At 33.7% G+C, this 25433-nt stretch overlaps 1 protein-coding gene across 11 annotated transcripts in view; it reads right to left on the bottom strand.

Annotated features, from left to right (window-relative positions):
- The window catches only part of PCDH7 (protocadherin 7), a 427263-nt gene that overhangs the window by 184665 nt on the left and 217165 nt on the right, over positions 1–25433 (bottom strand). For 4 of the 11 annotated variants that reach the window (XM_078002608.1, XM_015138185.3, XM_078002609.1 and 1 more), the window contains one exon: positions 13726–13821. The exons of the other annotated variants lie outside the window; for them this stretch is intronic. In XM_078002608.1, coding sequence (XP_077858734.1) covers positions 13733–13821 — 89 coding nt within the window. In that variant the 3' untranslated portion in view covers positions 13726–13732. The remainder of the gene's footprint in view (positions 1–13725; positions 13822–25433) is intronic. 11 annotated transcript variants of the gene reach the window in all.

Here is a 25433-nt window from a genome sequence, read left to right as displayed (position 1 = left end):
GTACTTCCAATACTTCTACTTCTGTTGTCCAAAGCTCTGAAACTGCACCTCTTCTGCTGCTATTTCTGCCCAACTCAGGAAGGTAAAGAAAAAAAAAAAAAGAACTCCATTTGTGCTCCTCATATGCAAAGATATAAAAAATAAAATTCAGTAAGTCCTCAAATAAATAAAACTACTACCACTGAGGAAGCTTAATATACCCTGTCACTTCCCCTATGGCAAACCAAAGCTGTGAATAAGACATTTCCCAAAGAAAATGAACTCTGAAGCACCGAGTAGATTCAGCTGTATGTCATTATTGGAATAAGATAATATAAAGACAATTTAATGCTAATAGAAAATGCAATTTTTTTTTTTTTACAAAGCCAAATTATATGTATTTACTGAAGATACATCAAGGGAGCAAGATAAGACATATGTGTTTGAAATAGAAAGATAATATGCTTGTGTTTAATATATGGTAGAAATTGTCCCAGAATGGTTCATCCATGTAAAAATATGGCCCCTCTGAGACTGCCAAGAGCCATCAGTCTCAGAGTGATCTTCTGAATTCAGCCTTGTTCTTAAAGTTGAGGAAGGCTTTAACTCACGTCAAAATTTCCCTCGGCTTGAAAAATTATCTTGGAAATGAGAAAAAGGGGTAGTTCACTTGGTTGTGCTGTTTCCTCTTTTTCTTCTTTCTGGCATTCCACTCAGATTTGGCAGATATCATAAATTCTAAAATGCACAGCCTATACCATCTTACTCTCTATGAGCTATGAAAAATGCAGGAATATGCAGCCACTCCATTTGCATTGTAATAGGAAAAAAAATGAGGAAAAAATATAACTAGCAGATTAAGTTCTATAAATTCAATCTAGCACCTAGCACAGGGTCAGGCACAAAGGAGGTATTCTGTAGTATTATTCATTGTTAGATGAAATTAATTACCACAATTTTTATAAAAGTATATTATAATGATGCAAATATATAGTTGGTCTTAAATAATCATGGAGAGCTTGGAAAACTTCATAATTTTGGGCTCTCCAATAGTGAAAGGAAGCATGTATACAGACACTGAGACGATAGTATAATTCAGGAAGACAACTTACCAAAGATAGAAAGAACTATAAAATCTTCAATGACTTTTAAGCCTCAAAACATAGGTTAGTCAACATATGGTATGTTATTTTATACTTAGAAGTCTTCTTTTTGATTGATTAGATTTAGGCCAAAAGCCAGAGGAATCTGTGAGTCAGCCCTTATCACATCTTCCTGATTACAATTACCATTAGCCAAGGTTTGAGTTTCATATGATGGTTTCAATAGTGTATCAATGGCATACCTCTTCTGTCTTTCTCACTCTAACAGCAACTGGAATGAACTTTACCTCCTACACTTCCTGTGATTGTCAAATAACACTGATGACAATGTGACTTAGTCCTCAGGTTTCTTAGCTTCCTGGTGAAAGCCCAGTTGAGACGCTGCCACTTCAGCAGAAATAAAGAACAACAGGGACAGTTATCAAGATAAGTACTAATACGAAGTCGAGGCTCTTATTGTAGTCTCAAGTGTATCAACACTTCACTTATACAGAATTACTGCTTTTTTTGTTTTGTTTTGTTTTGTTTTAGACTGAGTCTCATTCTGACCCCCAGGCTGCAGTGGTGTGATCATGGCTCACTGCAGTCTTAACCTCCCAGGCTCAAGTGATCTTCCTGCCTCAGCTTCCACAATAGCTGCCATTACAGAGCACCACCATACCTTGCTACTTTTAACTTTTTGTAGAGATGGAGTCTCCCTATGCTGTCCAGGATGGTCTCAAACTCCTGGGCTCCAGCAATCCTCCCACTTCGGTCTTCCAAAATGCTGGGATTATAAGCATAAGCCACCGCGCCCATCCTAGAGTTACACTTTTAACTAACCATCTTTCCACTTCAATTAGAAACATACATACACACTTTACTGCGTGCATACACAGTACACATAGGCTTTAAATAATTTAAAGGTTAGAAATTTAGGAAAATAATTACATAAGCTGTCCAGCTAGAACAAGTCTAGCCAATACATCTTGGCATGTGCTCTATAATAACTCTTCAATTACAATGGCAGGAGTTTTGCCATCATTTTGTCATATTTCCTGAACTTCTATCAATTCGAGAGTCATTTGCTTATTAAGCATGTATTTAACTGCAGAAATCTCTCTTTTAGAACCTTGATGGTCTTTCACAGATAAGAAAGAATTCAATTCAAACAGTGTTTCCTCAAGAGCAATTCAAGTCATTCATAAATAAATCTGCATTTGTTCAACTGAAGTCTGTTGCTCTTGTTATTAAGTTCCAAAGAGCTGCATTAAATAAATTTAAGTGTTGACTAAGAAAAGGGAGAGGTAGATTACCAACAATGAAAAAAATATTTATTTTGTAAGTAAGAGATGAATGGGAGAGACTAACATTGGTAAAATTAAATGCTTGAAAGTTATTGAGACAAAATTTCAAATACCACCCTATGGGCGTGTTCTGTTTGACCCAAACAACAGCAGGCGACTTATCCATATTTGCTACAACAGGTGAGATGAGTTGACTCTGATTGAAGCTTAAAGATGGCAGTAAAAACAATGAGGTGGTACCAGCTCAGTAGACCCACAGAAAAGTTTTATGCAAACAAAGTCTACCTCAATTGGCAATAATCATATGTAGAAAGCAACCACCGATACTACATTTTTTTAAATAATAAAAATAAGAAGTCAGGGAAAAGAGGGCTACACTTTTGATAGATTTACATATGTTTTGATTATAATCAAACTATGACTAGGTGCCAAGGTTTTATAATATATTTTTATAAGTTACTTTAAATAAATTTTTGTAGGATATAATATGAATGAAACTCATTACTTTAAAAAAGTTAAGAATATAGTAAGCACTTTATACAAGTTCCCATAAAAGAAATGATAAGTGACTCTATTCATTTGGCAAGAGAGGATCGGTTGAGAGAGAAAATAGTCTCTTAAATATCTATAAATCCACATATCTTCATTTCAAGGTCAAATAACAACTATGTCTTTTCTTCATAATTCACATATTTTACTCACCTAGACTCTTTAATGAAATCAACTCCAATGTTTTACATTCTATATTCACAGAGAGAGAGCTAACAAAGTTTACTCAGATTGAAACATAAAACATCTTAAAACTAAATTTTATTTCACATTTCCTCGACTCAGTAGATTTATTTTTGGTCTCATTTATAGTCCTACTGTTATTTTCTCATTTCATATTGCATACAATCAGGTGAATGAAACTGAGGTTCACATGAGAAATGGAAAAGGCCTTCTAACAGCCAGAATTGATTTGCATCTGTAATACCCAGGAAAATCCTGAAACAGAAAATAAGACTCAAAAGAAGATAAATAATATTTTGGTTAACTAACATTTTAGAATTAATAGCTCTCACTTAATTTTTAATCTGATATTTACACTGTGATTGTTCCTCTAACAGCATAAAACATGTCCTATAATTTCTTCCCCAGATCTTTCCCATGACCATTGTGACTATTGTGTAAGAGTTCTCTAGATGATTATTCTAAAAACATGGCTATGCCAAAGGAGTTCCACCCTCAATAAGCAGAAGGAAGTGACAAAACAGGATAGCATTTTGCTCATTCATAAACTATCTGGTTTACTGGTATGTCTGCATCGCAGTGCTTCCTTACATGACCCAGCCACAGCCAATTCTCATTTTTGAATTCATTCCCAAAAGCATTTCTCGAAGCCTACCTATAGAGAGAATCCTATTTTAATGGCAAAATATTCTATTGCATCCATTATCCATGCTTCCTACTTGGATGTAGCATCTCCAAATTGCATTGGGGGACTGATTCTTTTATAAATCAGTAGGAAATATTTTTCTTCCTCCCTCCCTCCCTCCCTCCCTCCCTCCCTCCCTCCCTCCCTCCCTCCCTCCCTTCCTTCCTTCCTTCCTTCCTTCCTTCCTTCCTTCCTTCCCTCCTTCCCTCTTTTTCTAACTATCTGTATAATTTCTGCATGAACTATTGGGAACCTAACATATGTTACTATGTTACAATTTCACAGGTGAGAAAATAGAATACAGAGTGGTTAGACTATCAAAATTTAATAAATGGCAATCCAGTGTAAGCGCTTGGCCATCCCAGACGCTTACTCATTGATTAAGTATATATCCTCTTTCATTTAGGACTTGTGCTAAATAAATTGGAAGCTCTCAGTTATTAATTCAAAGTGGAAGAAACAAATAAATAACAACTACCTACCAAAATAGATGAAGGCACACATTTATAGTAATGTAAGCTAAGATAAAAGGCAACTTCATTTGTAGTTTAAGTATCTAAGTTTTATTACTTTATTTTATAAACTAAATCCTTAGATGCCATCGTCATAGGGACTAACATGGCACTTTAAAACTGATTTAAAGCCATCAGGATTCTGGAAGGAAAAAACAGTCTGGCCGGGCGCGGTGGCTCAAACCTGTAATCCCAGCACTTTGGGAGGCCGAGACGGGCGGATCACAAGGTCAGGAGATCGAGACCATCCTGGCTAACACGGTGAAACCCCGTCTCTACTAAAAAATACAAAAAACTAGCCGGGCGAGGTGGCGGGCGCCTGTAGTCCCAGCTACACGGGAGGCTGAGGCAGGAGAATGGCGTAAACCTGGGAGGCAGAGCTTGCAGTGAGCTGAGATCCGGCCACTGCACTCCAGCCTGGGCGACAGAGCAAGACTCTGTCCCAAAAAAAAAAAAAAAAAAAAAGTCTATACATTTTACTTATTAATATTATATTCATGCAACTGCAGGAAACACACTTTTGTACAAACTATAGTCATGTCAAAGTAAAATCTATAACATGTAATAATAATAGTTCATGTTTTACTTTTTCCAGAATGCTCAGTGATAAGAAGTTATACTTTTTAGTTGCACTTTTTTTCTAAAAAGATATACTTTATCCAACAAGACAAGATAATATATATATCCGATATTTGGACTTTGTGAGACCCCGGAAAATAGTTCATAACTTTAATTGCTAATGGTACTGTGTAAATCACACATTTCCTTAGAGCAAACCACTCTGAAATTTTGCAGTTATTTACAATAAATCTTTGGCTTAAAAAAAGACTTTCCAGTTGCTAAAATGTTCCTCTTAGTGCCTCTCAATTTATGAGCAAATTTCAAAAACAGTCATTCTCATTAGTGAATCTCATAAATACGATTGCAGGTAAAAGCAAACATATATTAAAGCATCACTGGCACACTTGAATTATAACATCTTTGGAAAATCTAGTGATTTCTCTACCAAGTTGTAGATGATTCAACAGTTTCTTAAACTTTCAGAACCATCTAATTTTGCTAATGTGGTCCTTGGAGACTCACACTATTGAAAAGATAATCTGGCTCCTCCACCCCTACCAAAGGGCTAGCAAATATACCTATGCTTAAAACGTATGTTATTATCTACTAAGTGAGATGCTTTTATGCTTTATTTGTTCGTAATACTTTTTATTTTCTTAAAGATTTAATCTTAAATTGATAATAAGATAATTTGATTTAGTCTCTTCTGGTCACTATTTCAATAATAGCAATAGTTTATTTATGAAATGACTTGTTTACCTTTTCTTGGTTAATTTAGATAAATATCAAAATTCTTAAAAAGAAACAAAAAGCTACCTTATGTCCCATAATCATGTATTTCAGTTGCAAACTACTTCAATTTCCAGATTAAATTAATTTATTTTGTTAAAATGTTATTAAAACTTTAAAATGTTTTGCCAAAAATACATTAAGATTTCTTTCTTATGATACTGTTACTCTAAAAACTAAAATTGGACTGTTAATAATTTTATTAGTTGAAACATATTTTATTTTCTATAGTTATTATTTGAATCTCCATAAGTTATTGTCATTTAAATATACATGAACATATTTCTTTTGCTATTATAATATCCTTATAACACCTTTAAGGCAACATCAATGACCAGAATAGATTGTTTCCTTGATAAGTATTTGATATAATGCTATGATGACATGCCACTCACATATCCACGAAATATATTCTGGAAATATAAAGAAGAGCTTATCTGCCCAGTTAACTATATTAGACATTACAGTTGGGCCCTTGGTGTCTTTCCACCTTCAGTACACTTAATTTATTGTGTTTCCATTCCACCAGCAAACTATCTGGCTAATTAACTAAAAGTTAAGAGTATTTTTTAAAAAACTGTAACCTCCTTCCTCACTGATTCTTTCCATGTATATATAGTTTGTTCTGCCTGGTTTTGATCTATCTTTTCCACTCTTTCCTCTCTTCCATAAATACCCCTATCTATCACAGTTTAGCAGATATTTTCGGTCTTTGAAGCATAATGACAATTTTCTTAAGTTCAAGTGTCATAAAACATATTCAAATGCTTTGAATAGTGCCTCTTGTCTCACTCATACTGAGGCCAAAAATATTTGGAAATTATCTACTAATTTAATATGATCCAGCAGAGTTAGCAGTAAAGCAAATTAATGCGTTAGGCGAAAGTAACTTTTCCATTGATTTTCATGATAAAATTAGAACTTCAGTCCCCTGGAAGAAAATTTCTTATGGATATATACTAAAAGACCTGTACAATGTAAAGCCTATTTCATATATTTAAAGACATACAATATGCAGTGTCCTTTTGAGAACTCGTTCAGAAATAAGAAGAAAAGTATTGATAATATGGTACCTTATTGGGGAACAAATCTTTAAAATAAATGATCCAAAACATCTTTTAAAACTATCGCCCCACTCAATGCCAACTTTTGTTCCTATTATAAATATACAGAGAGATCAGTAAAACTTTTGCATTTCGGCCAAGCTTATCCTCACGAAAGTGTCACAATTTCAAAATTAGATCCACATTTCCTGGTTGTTTTTAAAATATTTTCCTGCATTTTCTTCATTACTTGAACACACGGGCTTATGTTGCTGTTATACTCAGCTAAGACCACAAAGAAGTAAAATCCTGAGCAATATATCCTACTGGTGTAATTTCCCCTGTCAAATAATGAATATTCCATTACAATCAGCTAATGTGCTTGTGTTTACAATTATTTTTATTTAATTGATGTCTGTTATCCTGATTAGAGTGGACAGGCAAGCTTAAATAATGATAGTTGAGTCTGGTTAACGTTTATGATTGGACATCTTTGGTAATTTACTCTGTTTCATTTGTTATAAACCCTAGTGGTGCTAAACTCTGGTGACCAGAGCCATAAGACGGTAGTGATAAGCTCATATTACGCAGCTCCTGATTTTAAATTGGAATATATATTTGTTTTTACTGTTTTTACTTCTGGCAAGAGGTGTTAGTAGATTACAAAGAATATTTGTAATGTCAAGCTTCACAAAGGGATGCCAGCCTCCATGTTCCTCCAGGAACTCAGCAGGCTATGCTACCTAGTGTTTTTCTGTTTCTTCTATACAAAATTGTTTGTTTGTTTTCCTGTTTCATCCCGCTGATTCAAGACAAGTAGTGGATCCAAGAAAGCAAAAGAAAGCCTCAACTCACCGAGATCTGTACTTTTCAGCAAGCTACTACTACCGTAAATTTGATTACTCTGAACTGAGATTCAGAAAATCTGGATCACAAGTGTCTCACTAACTAAGTGACCTTGAAAAAGACAATGAGATTTCAAAATGAAATTTTCATAATCTCTTCCAGGTAAAATACTTTATGATTCTATGTGAATGCTTTATGTTCTATATCTTAATAAGTTGAAAATAAATTATGATCTTTATTTTAACTTTTATTATAGTCAGTTATACTTCAATAAAGAAGTAACATTCAAAATGAAGATACAGAGTGTAGTCTATAGAAAACAGAAAAAGTGAATTCCACAAATGAGAATTAGTAACTTTTCCTTCAAAAAGGCATCTTTGACAAGATAAAGCACTTTACTAGAACACTACAGCATTGGCTAACAAGTAGATGACTTATGTCAAAATTCTAAAACATCAATTCCAATAAAATCTTTGATAATTTTATCACCAAAGCCAAGTACAAAATTATTGATATTATTATGTCTGACAGTTATTATGGAACTATAGACTATTAGCATTGGAACTCATTTTATCTAACTTGCTATCTTATGAGGTCCTTTAACAATGGCCTTGGCCGAGCACGGTAGCTTATGCCTGTAATCCCAGGACTTCCAGAGGCCGGCGTGGGAGGATCACTTGAGATAGGAGTTTGAGACCAGCCTGGTCAACATGATGAAACCCCTTTTCCACTAAAAATATAAAAATTAGCCGGGTATGGTGGTGTGCACCTGCAATCCCAGCTACTCGAGAAGCTGAGGCAGGAGAATCCATTGAACCCGGGAGGCAGAGGTTGCAGTGAGCTGAGATTGCACCACTGCCCACTGCACTCCAGCCTGGGTGACAGAGACTGAGACTTTGTCTCAATAAATAAATACATAAATAAATAAATAAATAAAATAAAAATAGTGGCCTTGAGAAATTGTCAAGCAATCTAAATTTTAACATCTTTAATGATGCAGATTTCACAACATAGACTATTCTATGTATTAACCTTTATTGAGCATTTTCTATAGTAATAACATTTTATCCTTATGTGGAGTCAGATTTTTCCTCATGTTATCCAACTGGCTTTCAGTCTGCTGCTAGGAATCACAAACTATGAGTTGAATCCCTCATCTCTCTTCTGAGTTAAAGTATTTCACATATCTAGAGTGGCTGTCCCCTCCTCAACCTGTCTTCCTTAAGAGCACCAAACAGTTTCCTGGATTCACATATTTTTAAGCACAAGAATCATCTGTATATACCTCAAACAAGAACAAACATAGAAATTTAAAAATTACAATAATCATCAAAATTTTTCTTTTTGAATGAGAAACATTCTCAGAATTTATGATGCAAGTTTGTGACACAGAGGTAATGGATCACATGATCACAGCACTCCATGCCACTCAGTCAAAGCAACCTCTCAGAATCCTTCTCAAGAGATAGCTTCAGAAAGAAAAATAAGTCAACACATGTTATCACTAAAGATTACATCCGTGATTTAGCTCAGTCTCCTTATTTTGCAGCTGAGGAAACCATGCTCCAGGGAAGTTAAATATAGTTTCTTGGCAAACCTAGAACAGAATCTCAATTTATAAAATTCCTAGTCTTCCATATTCTGTAGAAAGTTGGAATTCACTTTAAAAATGAGTTAGTCCAAATCCCTCGTTTTAATGATATTAATGAGGTCTTGAGAGGTTAAGTGATTAATCCCTAGGTCCTGCTTTTCACTCCCATCTTTCTATGATACTAAAAGACAGAGTAAAAAGTATCTAAATGGTCATGTTGCACATGGCATACCCCTTCAATAGCAGTGATAGCAAAGCAGATATAGGTTTCCTGTTGTTTTAAGAATATGGCCTAAGAATCATATAGATAATCAAATACCTAAAGGGTATTGCTTTGGGAACTGAATGTCAAAAAGCAGAGGGAGGTGCATATATTCATACAATGTACAAAGAAACGTTCAGTACCATAGAGAAAAAATTTATGTCAGCACTGGAGCTCTTGAGAATACTGTACAAAGTCAAACAATATAATTACCATATGGAAGACTTTCATTAAGATTATATAGGTTCATAATATATGAAGCACATTTGAAAATGGAAGTCTTGGGTAGGGTCAGCAAAAAGGGACGTGGCATAAAAAGTGTTCTCTGCCAGAAAATTAATTAAATTTCCTAGTTCTGGAAAAAGCCATATATTCTGCATAGACACTCACTGAAAATCAGATGTGCAGGCCCTTGCAGAGTGTGCCATAATCTACTCATAAATAGGCCGCACCAAGGGATATTGACAGCAATTTGGCATTTGTAAGAGTTCCCATAAATGAAGAATTTACTTTGCAATAAATTCTATTAGGGAAAGCACAGATCTGACAGCTCTTGCTTTACACATCTTTTAATCTTATTTTGCCCTCCATGTAACAATACATTGTTATATGTGAGACCATATTATCAGTCAATCAAGTCAATTATTTGCAATGAAAAATAATTTTTGTTTTGTTTTGTTTTGCTTGTCTTTTACTGCCACTGATGTTATTATCCACTTAAGGACATTATATTTTGTAGTGTGAAATTTGTTAGAATGATGAATGGACTTCTTAGACAAAGATTCACCTCAGGCACCTAACACAAACTGAAATATGTATTAAATTACAAAGTGAAAAGTAAAGACTGAAAATCTTTCTTCAAATGCTATTTTTAAAATTAATTGTTTTATATATACTCGTGTTTATTTGTATACTGTATCCTGTACAAACCATACCTTTAACAAATTAATGTCAAAGCCATATACAGCTTTAAACTGTACCTCTTCTTTTTTTTTTCTTTGAAGGTGTTCAAATGAAATTGCTAGTTTCTTCAAGCTGACTAAATATAACAACATAAACTGTGGAAGCACATGCTGAATTTCTTGTTTTAGGCAAGACCATTTTTCACCAAATGAGAAAATGAAAATAACCAGAATACTAAAAAGAGTTGCAATCAAGTAACATAGAAAAATTAGAAAGACTGGGGCTATAAACCAAAAAAGAAAATAGAGAGACATTAGATATCTAGACATTATGACATAGTGTCTGTCTGTCTATTTTTTCATTTTTTAAAAAATAGAAATTATTTTGTGCTTCCAAATGGGAAAACTGGGATAACTGGATTCAAGTTACAGGATGCTAGAAAAAGCTGGAAAATTAAAGATGTCCCAAAATAGGAGCAACCTCTAGACTTTGTGTCCCTAGAATTATTCAAGTGGAGATAAGCAAGTCTTATAAATGGTGTTAAGGGATGCATGCATGCACAATCTAAGACAGGATTTGTTGACCATTAATCTCTACCCACTCTTAACATTTCATGACTAATTCAGCAAACATTTATTCTATGCTTTAGGCACTCTACATAAAGAAAAATAGATGTAAGATGATATTTTTATGTGTAAAAACTAACAGATTAATTAGTGTTATGAGTATCTTGGTAGAGAATGTGGTGGAGAGGAGTATTTGGACTTGAATCCTAATTTCCCAGCAAGCCCTGTCTCAACCGTATTCTCTAGGCACAACTATTTTAGTTCTAAATGCATAGCTCCAAATTAATGCTTAAACCCGTATCTTGGTCTCAAAAAAACTGTTGTCACAGAAAAAGTCCTAAAAACATACTGTGTGCACAAATCAATGCATCTTAACTTACACTTTTTCTTTCTAGTCATTTTACATCAAAGGGTTTTCTAAGAATAAGGAAACACAAACACATAAATAAACTTCTTTTTCTCTACCTGCATTGATTTTTTTCCCTCCCAATTTTATTTCATATTCTTTTAAAGTCCTTTCAGTGTCTGTGGTTTTTAATGACATGTTTCCTTCATTACCTCTTTAATTCACTTTTCCAAAATTGTTTTGCTTCTTTTTTCTCAAAGATTTTTTTTCTTTTCTCCTTAATTTGGCCTCTTTTCCTATCTGTTTTTTTACTTATCCACTGTTTTCCTTTTGTGGTAAACTGATACAACTGTTTTCCCATTCAAGCCTAGCCCCTTTATTTTCCTATAATCTCATGTATACTTTTCATAATTTCCTTTCCTCAAATCTTACAAAACTTTGGTTAAATTTTCTTCTTTCTGTGTGAGTTATAAGTGTTTCTGCGCTTCCTTTCCTGCCATTAGATTTGATAAATGTTACAGGATTTGAATTATCAATTTCTTTTTCTGGGGATGCAATTATTTTATATTGATTCAGTTTATAGTTACAGGTCCTAAATCTGCGGGAAAATGTGAATTATTTCTTATAGAAAATATATTGAGTAACCTATGAAGCTAATAATGGCCGAGAACAACAAGCTAAGTAGGGAATAAAAACAGAATAGAGAGAAGTATGGGTGAGGGGAAGGGCCCATGTTCAGGAGAAGAAGAAAAAAGGCTGTTTTGTAAACATTCATTCATTTAATCAACATTTAGTGAGTAACACGTACTGTGGACATCGAAGAGCTCATAAAAGATAAGGTGGAGTCATTGCCCTCTAGTAACTCAAGAGTTGAGCATGAACGAGAGTACTGCTTTCCTGGGGAGAAATGAGGAGAAGTTGTATAAGGCATGTCCCACTTGAGTCAATCCTGAGTGATCTTGGCCCCTCTCGACTTTGCCACCTCTCAGTTTTCTTGCCTATTACATAAAATGAATAATAATTTCTAACTCATTGTTTCTTTGTGTGGATGAATTAAGAAAATGGAAGTGAAACTCATTAACATTGTGCCCACACACAATAAATCCTCAGTACATGGTTGCTGTTATTATTTTTTGTGTGTGAATTTTCCAAACAGCCACGAGTCAAGTGCCTTCCAGATGGAGAGACCTAACCGTGTTAAGTCCTGTGGACATGAAAGATTGCACCCTCTGGGAAAGATGCAGAGCACAAAATGCAGTGTGCACTCAAGGTTAAAACATAATATAAAGGCAAGAAATGTGAGTAGAAGTGAGATCATGAAAGATACTTAATGATCAGAGCTTTATCTAACAGAAAGCCATACATTTCTAACTGAAGATTAATGGTCCAGACTAACATCCATTCCCTTTTCAATTTCTCCAGTATTCCAATGCATTCAAATACAGTGGAAAAAATGGAATATGATCTTTTAACTTTCAGTGAACATGCATGTAAATTGAAATGGTTTGCTTTGTTTGTGTACACAGACAAGTCTTAATTATGCTACAGTTTTAAAGAATACTACAAATAATGCTGCTGTACCCGTGCACACCCATACACACACTATTTTTCCAAATCATCTGCCAAGAATCTTCCTAGCCCAAAGGTAGCATTTTAGTCATGTGTCTCAAAGAACCTGAGAGAGTCACAAGACTGTAATGCAAAGCCTGATACATCAAAACAAGCCCCTGCAGGAGCTGGGAGGACTCGTTTCACTAGTTAAAAAAGAAATCAAGAAGGCAGGTGCTTCCTGGTGATGACTGAGTATTCATGTTTTATAGGTTATGACTCTGCTGGAGTTTGAGCCCTGAGGGCCTAGCTCCTTTCAAAATATAGCACCCTGAATGAAGGATATCTTGGACTGAACAAACAGTCCCCTCTGTCTCCCTCAAATGCCACCAGCTGAGTTGACAAAAGAAAGTTGCAGAAAGTAATTAGCATGCATTCAGCTTTCACATCTGAATGGCAAAGCTTTGTAGGGTATTTAGATTTATTTGAACTAGCTTATACCTAATTTTCTATAACCAGATGAGTATTATAATTATGTGCATAAAATTTTGTGCAATGCTTTTGAAGATGCAAATGCTATTAAATTTTGAAATAAAATTCACAGAAATATTCCTGTTTTATACTTTCAAAGATATGTTATGTAACGATTATTTGTGGAATGTTGAAAGTGGCATATTCATACATACAAGGTCCATTTCTTTTATAGACATTTTGTTTAGGAAACTGCATAGCAACTTTCCCTGAGAATAATATCATTAATTCTTCTAAACTCTATACATTTAGAAAAATCTACCACTGTGTAGGGATTTAGGTAATGCATTACATGGTGAAATATACAAACTCAAGTTGAACAATTTTTCCATATGGAAGGCTCTGTGTAGTGGATGAGTACATCTTGTAAATGTAAGAGACAGACTATTAATGGAGAATGCAGAAGAGGGGCAGCTACACTGTTTCATGACAACCACCATACCTGTTGATTAATGGAGAGGCCTTAACAGCACTCTTCTTCCATGCGTCTTGCCATGAGGAAAGGGGAGGAAGGGAAAGGTAGTGATGGCAGCAACACCTGGGGAAGGGAGATGGGGAAATATGTAAAGGGAAAATCAGCAGCCCCTACACAATGGTGTCCATCCATAGACCTCGCCAATAAAGCAATTTCCAAAAACCCTGAGCTTGTTTGCTTTCTTTAAAAAAGAAAAAAAAAAACTATATAAATTTCAAAGACAATCTAAACAAATTAGTATTTTGAAATGTGTCAATGTGAACAGTCTTACAACTGTAATTCTCCAAATCCAGGGACCCAGTTGACTGCTAGAAAATGAACCACCATCCTATCCTCATTTTTTAACTAGGCAGGACCTTCATATATGGGCATAACTTTTTTTTTACAACAGAAAAAACGTAAGATGACCCTAATACCAAATAGATACGTATTTTCTTTCTAACATACAGTAGGATTATCATCTCATTCTGTCTCTACCCAGCTGTTATGTAACTGTCTTACAATGCACCTTGCTTTTCACCTCCTTCTAAGGATAGGTAATTTTGATGTGAAAACAACTTCAACTTATTAACTTAATAAAAATAAATAAATTTAACAGAATCTATGTATACTGGAGGAAGTCAAACTAATAAAAGTTTTAAAAATGTTCCTGTTTTAATTATATTTTTGTACACATGGTTTAATCTGAACTATCTATATTTTCAAGAAGTATAAATACACAGAATTTTACCAAAATGAAGTAAAATGTATACTGAAGAGTTGATGGCAGTAAATTATTTGAATTTTAATAAAGATTAGTTGTTTTAATAACCTATGCAATAATGCCACTGCGAAACAAACACTGATACAATTTTTTCTCTTAGAATTTATTTTAAAAGAAATAATTAACTTTGTATGTTTATATTTAAATGCAAATAGTATATAAAAATGTATCTCTTAAACTGTTTATTTAGAAAAGCTTTAATACACAGTGAAGATAAACTTGCAAAAATAGATGTATATTTTATGAAGAAAAGAAGTAATGTAAAAAAATGAAATGTAGGAGAGAATTTTCCTGTGTGTAACTTCCTACACAAATATCTTTCTTAGTGTCTTAGACACAGAAGGGCTAGGACATTGAAGAATTTTTCTCTAAAGACAGGGCTATTCATGAATACATGCTTGCATTCTTGTTTCTAAATGTAAATCTAACCTTTAATCCCAATGGTTGAGAAAGCAGCTATCACAAGTATCACTGGGGTTTGGAAAACAATAATCCTTTTGTTTAGCCTTAATCCTGTTTAGACAGGGTGTCTCTAAATTTCCCAGTTTTCAACTCCTCTGGTCTTTGACACCCTGTTACAATTAGCCATCATATCTAGTTAAAATAACATGACCCACCTAATGCTTAGGCAATAGTATTAGTCAGCCCTTGAGTTGAGAAATTTGGAAACTAATTGGTTATCATAAGAGATTAACATCAAAGAATTCTGAAGGCATATGTAGCATGTAGGCCCTCTGATTTAAAAGAAGCAACTCAAAGTAGCAAACTTAATTTTAAACTGATATTATTGAACATATACTTTTTGCACCATTGCTTGTGATCCTATAAATTTCTATAATTTTGTATTTAACTTAAAACATTAATTGATATTACAAGTAATATTTTAAAGTTTGCATCCCCCTTCAAAGTTGAAACCTCTGTATTTCAGTATAATAAAATTGAAAAAATTAAACCTATATTTTTTGTACATTTAAATATTCCTCAGTGATTATTTTGGGATCAGAATTTTGTCTTTGGAAGAAGCAAATGTGGGAATCTCATAAGCCAAAAACCAAAAAGGAGGAGAATCCACATGCTCTTAATTTGTGGCCAGATCTTGCATCTAGCATGAAATACATTTTTTTTTTTGCATATGACTTGCTAATATACTAAGACTTTTACGTACAGAAAATTCTTCCTTTGGCTTCCAGAAGGGTAGATTATTATGGGATAATAAATTAGCACTGCACTGGGAGAGATTAAAAGTAATGAAAAGTATACTTATGAGAAACTATAAAAAGTAAATATATACACACAAAACACAGAAAAACACTGATAATTTATCAAGATGTAATAAGCAACACAAAATGATTTTATAAATAGCAGAGTTTATAAATAACCAAAACAACATAGAAGGGTAACTCAAAAAAATAAAGCTGGAATCTTAAGTGTCAAGTAAACCAGGAATAGAAAGTTAAACACCGCATGCTCTCACTCACATGTAGAAGCTAAAAAATGTTGATATCATGGAATTAAAAGTAGAACAGAGGATACTAGAGGTTGGGAAGGGTAGGCAGAGGAGGGGAGAGGAAAAACATTGCTAAAGGACGCAAAATTATAGCTAGATAGGAGGAAAGAAATAGGTTCTAGTGTTCTCTACCACTGCAGAATGAGTACAGATAGCAATATTATATTATATGGTTTCACATAGCTAGAAGGAGGACATTGAATGTTCCCCACACAAAGAAATGATAAATGTTTGAGATGATGGACATATGCTAATTACTCTGATGGGAATACTATATACTATATGCATTGAATCATCGCTAGGTACCCTATAAATTATTATGTGACAATTAAGAAATGAAATAAAAGAATGATAGAGTAGAGAATTGCAATTTCTGGGTGAAGGAAATATAAATTTTATGTATTTGAAAAGTAGACACCAGGATAGTAAAATCATCCCTCATCCCCATGAGGCATTTGGTAGGAATTTGGTATGGACAACGATATGAGTTAGATTTTCACTTGGTAACAATAACAAAGGGAAAATGATCCCTATGATTTATAAAAATAAGTAGATGGAGAGACAGTTTGTGATTATTATTAAGTGCATTGAGGATAAAAAGTTTGTAATAAGTTTGTTTACCCAAAACGATAGGAATTATCTGTCACAACGATGTAACAATATGAATCGCATGGAAAACACTGTCGGTGTGACCACTCTGGTCTGCTTCTTCTAGTTTCCGTCCTCGGAAAAATGTATGATCATGGCAGAAGTCAGATATTAAGAGATTGATACACAAGGCTGTGGGACTTAGTAAAATAAGCAGAGAGCACGTGCAACTGTACAGTTCATACAGATAGGAACTGTAATATGATTCATATCCTCAAGGAAAGAGTTCTTTAGCTGGGTTAAAGGAATAAGGGGTAAGGCTGTGCGCAGTGGCTCATGCCTGTAATCCCAGCACTTTGGGAGGCCGAGGCGGGCAGATCACCTGAGGTCAGCAGTTCGAGAACAGTCTGCCCAACATGGTGATATCCGTTTCTACTAAAAGCACAAAAAAATTAGCCGAGCGTTGTGGTGGGCACCTGTAATCTCAGCTATTCGGGAGGCTGAGGCAGGAGAGAAATGCTGGAATACAGGAGGGGGAGGTTGCAGTGAGCGAAGATTGCGCCACTGCACTCCAGCCTGGGCAACAGAGGGGGATCCTGCAATAAAAAAAAAAAAAAAAAAAAGATAAGGCCCTAAATACCGAGGTGGTTGGGGATTAAAAGCAAAGATCTAAGAGGAGTAAATGTTACTCACAAGAGAGACTGCTTTTCACAGACTGGATAGGACGTGTATAAAAGAATGGCAGCAAAAGAGAGTTGCTGCAGAAAAGAATAAAAAAAGTTGTGGAAAGGGAAGTCAAAACATCCTAAGGCAGTGTGGTGGGAGGGAGGTGGGTGAGAGATGGAGAGTGGTGGGTGAGAGTTTGGACAAGTGAAGTTTTGTCCAAGCAGGGTGGATCTCGTGGTGGAAAAAACAATAGATGTTCAGAAAAACAACAGAACACATCCTTGATAGGTAGGAGAGACACATTAAACATTAATATATAATATGTTAATATATTACAGGGAGTTTAGTTAGGCGGTGGGACCCCTGTTCTCTGCTTACATCATTAAACATTTGTCAAAACCTGGTGTGTCTGGTGTAGCGATATACGAGAAGAGATTATTCCCCTGCTGCATAAACATTCCTGATAACAGTATTGTCTTCCTTATACTATCAGTACGGCCTGTCTTAAAAGTAAATTTTCTCTTACAATTGGAAAAATCAGAGATTTTCATTCTGGGTCTGACTCTCAAACTTTCCCACAGTCTGTCACGCAGAATACTCAGGGCTTCTGTGACCACAGATAGTCTAGCATATTCTTCAGGGGAGGCCATGCTTTAGGCAGAGACATTTCAGATTTTCTTGCTAGTAGTGGCTGAATAATTATCAAAAAAGGCATTTTAATAATCATAATGTCCATAATGTTATAGGCAGGGCTAGAGTGTGGAGAGGTCAGCTTGATTGTTGGCACTAACTGTGGCCTGATGGAATTCAGATCAGCCTTGGGTGGTGGCAGGATTGGCAACACGGAGAGAAGGAAACTGGAAACCTTTGCAAAGGAGGAAAGTCACATGTTTTCACAGGAATCAGGAAACTGCAGATATGCTAGTGCCTGATCCCCTTTTAAAGTGAAGAAAAAACAGTATTTTCAAGTTACTAAGTCCATAATCATATAAACCCTGGGTGAGCTTATCAGTCAGGACATAAATGAGACCACATTACAAAAAATAGAGAATACTCGTTAAAACAAAAACAAAAACAAAAACAAAAAACATTGTGTAGGCATCACCTGAAGCATTTTTTGAAAATTAGTAGGAATTATAAATGAGTTAAAAGAACAGTTAATTATGAATTCTATATACAGCTCTTTTTATTAAACATTAATAGTGTTTCTTGTATTCCTGAGATTTAAATGCATAAGTTGCATAGCTTAATGGTAGTAAAAATCAGCTGAGTAAAATTTTAAATTTTAAAAGTGTTTAAAATTACCAGCTTTAATAAGCAATTGTACAATGAAGAAATTTGTAAATATTTAAAAATTAGGTGTAAATCTAAGCTACTGAATTATATTATAATTGGATTTGAGATATTGTACAAGCACACACATATATGAAGAGTTGAAGTATGATGTATTAATAGTAGCATATAATGTTTAAAATTTCTTAAATTTAGAGTAAATACATAAAATATTATTTTATTTTTCCTTCTAACTGAAGAGGCTCATTAATCTTATTTAATATTACACGCTTCTTTTTAAAAATTAATTTAATTTTCATGGCAATAAGAATGTTGGTTTCTATAACTGGAGCTGAGATCTATTTTTCTTAGGTCACAACTTTATTAAAATTTCAAGATTTAGTTGCATTAAAAACATTGTAAAACACTATTGGCAAATGTATAATATTTTGCTTAATTGATTTCAAATTTCTAAATTTCACAAGCCTGCTCCCTAAAAATCTCACAATATATAACCACAATAGCATGACCCATGACCCACTATATCCTTTATAAAAGCTAATAACCTACCTGGATACCTAGTTAACTGTTGACTAATGCATTGAGTACTATTTGCTTACAATTTAATTTTAATTAATATATGATTTTACACAATGGAAATAATGAATAGTCTAAGTTTACTTTTATTCCAATTAATGTATGTTCAATATGAGTTTTGCTCATTATCTTCCTGACTTATAGTTGTTTGTTAGAATAAGTTTGTAAAATAACGGAAAACCAAAGTCCTCACTAGAACATTTATAGTCTCCCCCACTGGATTGGTTTATCAGTTTGATTATTCAGTTTTGTCAATCAAATATTTAATGGGTTCCAGAGGTTAGTTTATTCAGTGGTCCTGTGTGTTTGGTTTGCAAGCTTCCTTTACACTTTAAAAATTATAGAGGACCCTAAAGAGCTTTTACTTATGTGAGGTATATCTGTTGATATTCATCATATTCAACATTAAAATAAAAACACCTTTAAAATAAAGGTGTTATATATATATATATATATATATATATATGTTTGAAAATAGTCACAATAAATTCATTATATGCTGACAAAAATGATATATTTTAATAGAAAATTACCATATTAAAAAAAGTGAGAAGAATGACATTGTTTGACACTTTTGTACATCTCTTGAATGATTATCTTACCAGAGGATAACTGGATTATCCTATCTGCTCTGAATTCAATCTGTTGCACTGACACAGAGCATATAACCTCAGGAAAATTTTATTGTGCACTTATGAGAATGAGAGTTGAAAGAGTAAGTGATATCCTAATAGTATCAGGAAATGATTTTGAGATCGCTTGGCTTTGAGAACTGCCAGCTTAAGTTCCTTCAATATTGAGCAAAATAAAAAAATACAATAATCCTGCCCTCACGGAGGCCACACTGGAGCAAGAGGAGTGATACATAAATTTTTAAGACCCTAATATGACATATGCCAGTACCAAGATGTGTTATGCAAAGAGCTATGGTAGAGGTGGTGAGCAAGAGTTCCACAAAAGAGACAAAACTTGCAGTAAAGTTTAAAGCAGAGGTGTCCAATATTTTGGCTTTCCTGGGCCACATTGGAAGAAAAATTGTCTTGGGCCACACATAAAACACATTATCACTAACTATAGCTGATGAGCTAAAAAAAAAAAAACAAAAAAAACCCTCATAATGGTTTAAGAAAGTTTACAAATGTGTGTTGGACCACATTCAAAGTCATCCTGGGCCACAAGTTGGACAGGAAGAGTTGGCCAGCAGTGAAGAGATGCAGGTGAAAGAAGTTAAAATCATTCTGAAGAAAGAAAGGCATGGCTAGATACAGCATGATGTAATGCGAAGAACATGTTTTTTGTTTTTTTTTTATTTGGACAGATTTTGTTCGAACTGCATTTCAGCCACTCACTAGCTGTATGACTTTAAGCAAGTCACTTAAATTCTGTAAACCTTAGTTTGCTCACTGGTGAAATAATAAAACTTGCATAATAAAAATGCAGTGAGAATTAAGTGAGATGAAATATGCAAAGTATTTTCACATTTGACAGTTAATTAGCACACCAGTAATATATTGGTTTTGTTGCATGTTTAAAGAGAGTGAATTGGTTATCATGCTGAGAGCTTAGGGTGCAGTGAGGTGGTGAAGAGAGGACTGAAGTTTATAACTGAAGTTATAAACAAGGGTGAAAAGGGCAGCAATGAAGCCGTACTGATATGGAGGTTCAAGATGAATGAAAGTGATTTAAAAATAGAAATATGATAATATGCAATAAACTACCTTGGAAACTCAGAGAATTATTTCCTATGCAGGCTTTTGCAAACCCATAGCAAATCTTGATTTCCACCCAGTGTCACTCTATCTTCTCCCAGGGAAAAAGAAAAAAACAAACTATAATTTTTAAAAAGTATTCCAGGATCTTCATAAAAACAGAATGAAATGTGTAAAGAGTAGCATGATTAGGAAAAAAGAAAAATTTTCTCAAGACAGAAATTTAACCTACCTCTTCCATTGCTTAAGTAGGTTGTCGCTACCTGAATCTCACAGCTGTCTTTGAAATTAGATTTCAATAATATTTTAGTAATAAAGAAATGAATGAATGAATATGTAAATAAATACATACTTCAACATGTATCACCAATGTAGTAAGAATTCAAATTCGCAATTGTGATGTTCTCAACCTGGGTTACTCATAAAGTTTACTAATCAATACCAACTTGTCTAGAAAATAATTTTTTTAAGGGCAAAGTACACAGGGAATATATGGACTTTTCTCCATGCTAGGTATGCACCATCATCACGCTATCTTTGATCTTCAAGTCCTTGAGGTCCTCAGGTCCCTGAGGGATGGAACATTTAGAAAAACGATTTCTCAACTATAAGATAAAGATTTGCCATTGATACACCTCAGTTCTGCCAATTAGGACACTGAAGGTACAAATTTATACCTCGTAGAGAAGGATGATTTTGAAATATAAAGCACGCTTCATCAAGGCTCTATAAAGAATTTAGGATTAGCAAATTGAATTTATTTTTTATACGGTATGTTTTATACTAATTAATAATTTTGATTAATTTCTTTACTAACACAATTCAATGTAGATTAATTTATCAGAAGAGCAAGCAAAACAAAAACATTAAAGCATGGGTAATAATGGAAATTGTGAGTAAGTCCTTGATTCGAATATTCATTTATTCATTAATTAATTCAACAATTTATTGAGACTCTATTATATGCAAGACCCTGTCCTAGTTTAGCTGGATATATTATGGTAAACAAGAAAACATGGTCTCCAAACACATGTCATCATGTAGCATAAAGTCTAGTAAGGTAGGATACTAAATTAATAAATGAATTCAGGCCTCCACCCCACCCAATGTGTTACAAATAATTCTAGAAACTATTTTCAAAAGAATTTTGTTTTAAAAATTACATACCCTAAAACTTAAACCAAGCTCTTCACCTTATAACTTCTCACATCCTGACCTTGTAAATACTGAGAGTAAAGGTTATATCCACCTAGACAGGTTTCTAACTCCACCTAGCACAGATATCTAGGATTTACAAAGGACTGTCTGAATAGCTAAACTTAATATTAGATAGTAAATTTTATCTCACTTTTTTTTTGGTCTCATGTGTCTGTGCATGTATGTGAGGGCAGGTTGTGGAGTAATCAACAATATCACAATCAAGTGATAATTTTTATATTTCCATTTTAAACAGTAGAATAAAATAAAATACTGTTATAGGTTCTTCTTTGAAATGTCTTGTCTTTACAACTTGTTACATCCCTCCTCTTAGTATCAACTACCATATTCTAACTTTGCCAAGTCAAACAACAGTTGTCAATTCTCAGTCAATTTAGCCATATAAATGTAATAATCTACTCAAAATTGGGAAACATTCCTTTGTCAAAAATGCTTCAGTCTTGAATAAGATTAACGGAAGCTACACAAAGCCATTTTGAGTTTACCCAAAAGAAAATGAAAACAAAATGGATGATTTCCCTCGTAAAGTAGAAATAACACCATTTTGCACTGTTATTTATAATTTTAAACTTCAAGGAATGATTATTCACAGACATGTAGAATAGAAGAAAAGTAAAACAGTCTGTTCACCCTATCTACTGGAAATACTTCACACACTGTTCTTAATGTATTTTAATTTATTTTTAAAATACAAGTTGTTCTTTGACAATAAAGCATCCCAGATTCTTACTAAAAATTTTTAAATTATTTCCTGCTCACCACATTCATGTACAACTAAAAAGATAAGCAGCATACTCTAAGTTGGAATTCAGTTTATATATGAGAATACTTTTCCAAATAGAATCATTTAAATCATATGAACTATCTGTTAACTTTGGGCAATGCTATTCCCTCAAAGCATATATCTCATTTCATTATGTATGTATATATTCCCAATGTTTTATTTCAAGCCGAAAAAAAAATATGGTATACTCTTGAGAAATCTGACAGATGATAAAACTGCAGGAGCGAGGTACATGTGCACGTTTTCACACTTCTGCAAAATTGCTGATTTCTTCTTATTTCAATCAGCTGCCTGAATTGGTTGACTATCATCAAACTTAATAAAGAGCATAAGGGCCTGCTAATGTATGTGGAGGACATGTTCCTTCTCTCCCTCACCATCTATGCTCTTTTATGTCTCAGTTAAGTAATACATTTCCTAGTTGAGGGGAGGGTAAACTTGAGAATAAGCCATATGCCACAAAAATTTCATTGTAAAAATGATAGCTAAGGTTATTTTAAGAACACTGTACAAAAAGAAACTAAATCTTTGTCTTAGTATTCTCTATTTATACATAATGCACAAATAATACTTTTGTACTATGCTAGTGTATTATTTGGGTTTGCAAAAATATAATTATATAAAATATTAAGTGGCTACAACGTTGGGATTTTTCAAATATCAATGAACATATATCAATGGAAGTTCACTATAAAAAGAATCCTAAAATTATCATTTTATAAAATAAAAATTTTACTGACCAAATACACTGAATTTGTCAATAGAATTTCAATCAAAATCAGTTCAGAAATTGTGATAATTTTTTATCAAGGCAAAAATTTTAAATTCAAGGCAAAAAAAAAAAATCTACTCTTTAAAATAGGGACTCATACTTTTTAAAACCAAATTCTTGGAAGACAAAGAAAGAGGCTAAACATATTTCGATATGTTAATGCATTTTCAGGCTATTGGTATAATCCTCAATTTTTTTGTTTTTGTTTTTTGTTTTTTGTTTTTTTTGTGTTTGGCCTACCACATCATTACTCTTCCATCTGGGGTAATCATTGATCTCAGATTCTAGGCACGTGCTCATCAACTTTGACCTGCTTTTCCTCTAATGTGAATCCAGTTAAACTTCCTACTCTTAATTGACTCTTCCATTGCTTGCCAATAAAAGCAACAGGTAAAGAAATACATCAAAAGCAGGCCCTACACATGGAATGTTATCCTCTGTGGGAGGGCAGGTACTTCTGTAACAAATGCTTATTTTAAGTTTTCCTATATCAAATTTAGATTTGTGAAGCCAGGCCATGCATGATTAGAAATGTCAAAGGGATAATTCTAGAGTGATTCCTGCTTTTGAGATCTCATAGTATAACAGCATTCATTTTTACTAGGCATTACAGGAATATGCTCCAATGTGTGTATTAAATTCCTTTATAGAGACAGTTGTGTTGGTACAAGCCATAAATTTGACAAATCATCAGATGTATAACTTTCATTCTCACATTTACATTACCAAGTATTTTATGGAGCGATTTTCTTAGTCATGGCAGTGAGACTCTCCAATGATATAAATAAATAAATAAATGCTATTTCAATGTAAAACCCTTAACTCTAAAGGAAAATAACTATGCTGGAGTCCCACAAGAATACAATTCACTATTAAAGAGAATTCAGTTATCAGTAGGGTCTATCTTGGATTGCATCCGTGAAGGTTTATTACCAGTAGTATCAGAAGGACTTTGTTATAGCAAGCAATACAGAAGCCAAGGACAGAATAATGGCTGAGTTCCAGTGCTGAGAGAAAGTGCATGAAAAGCCTAATATACCACAATACTGAAATGGTTATTACAAATAACAGGCACATTTACATCGGATTATCATAAGTTTTCAACAGAAACTTAAAATACCAACTGTCAGCATCAGTCTCAGGGCATGGGTTTCTTGTTGAGACCTCTTATTGTGCATTGACAGTGGCAGGCCTAAGTGCTCCCAGGGATTTTCAGGCTTGTATTAAAAAACAATATCCCTTGTACGGAAAATTAGAGCTTTAGGTGTAAAGGACATTTCAAAATGATGAAGTACTTGAGCAGTTCACTGAAATAACCTTAAAGCAGTATTCTGAAATACTCTAAAATATATTTGTATATTTTTAACTCTGTATTATAAAAATAGAAGGACACACTTTATTCTGGAGGGGAAAAAGCATTAGAAGGCAATTAGGAAACTACAGTCTTAAGTTCAGCTTACAGGGTTTCTCTGTCAGTATATTACTTAAAAGATTATATTAAATTTCAAATTGGCATGTTAAGTAATAAGAGAAAAAAATGAATTTTAAGGCACATACACTACAAATTTTCTACTGGTCTTTTATTAAAGCTTACTATATTATAAAAAATATTACTTAATTTTACAATATAAAAATATCTCAATATAATAAGAGACTGTCAAGTTTGCAAGGTGTGAAACAATTGATTTTAATTTAATGGAACATTTCCAAAATAAAATATTTCTGAAAGGATAATTTATTACTCAAATTATTTCCAGGAGGTGCCTCAAACCTGCTTGGCCTAGCTGATCAAGGCTGGT

This window comes from Macaca mulatta, chromosome 5, assembly GCF_049350105.2.
Source record: "Macaca mulatta isolate MMU2019108-1 chromosome 5, T2T-MMU8v2.0, whole genome shotgun sequence".
NCBI classification, from domain to species: domain Eukaryota; kingdom Metazoa; phylum Chordata; class Mammalia; order Primates; family Cercopithecidae; genus Macaca; species Macaca mulatta.
Note: the sequence above shows the minus strand (reverse complement) of the source record. Positions and strands in the feature narration are given on the sequence as shown.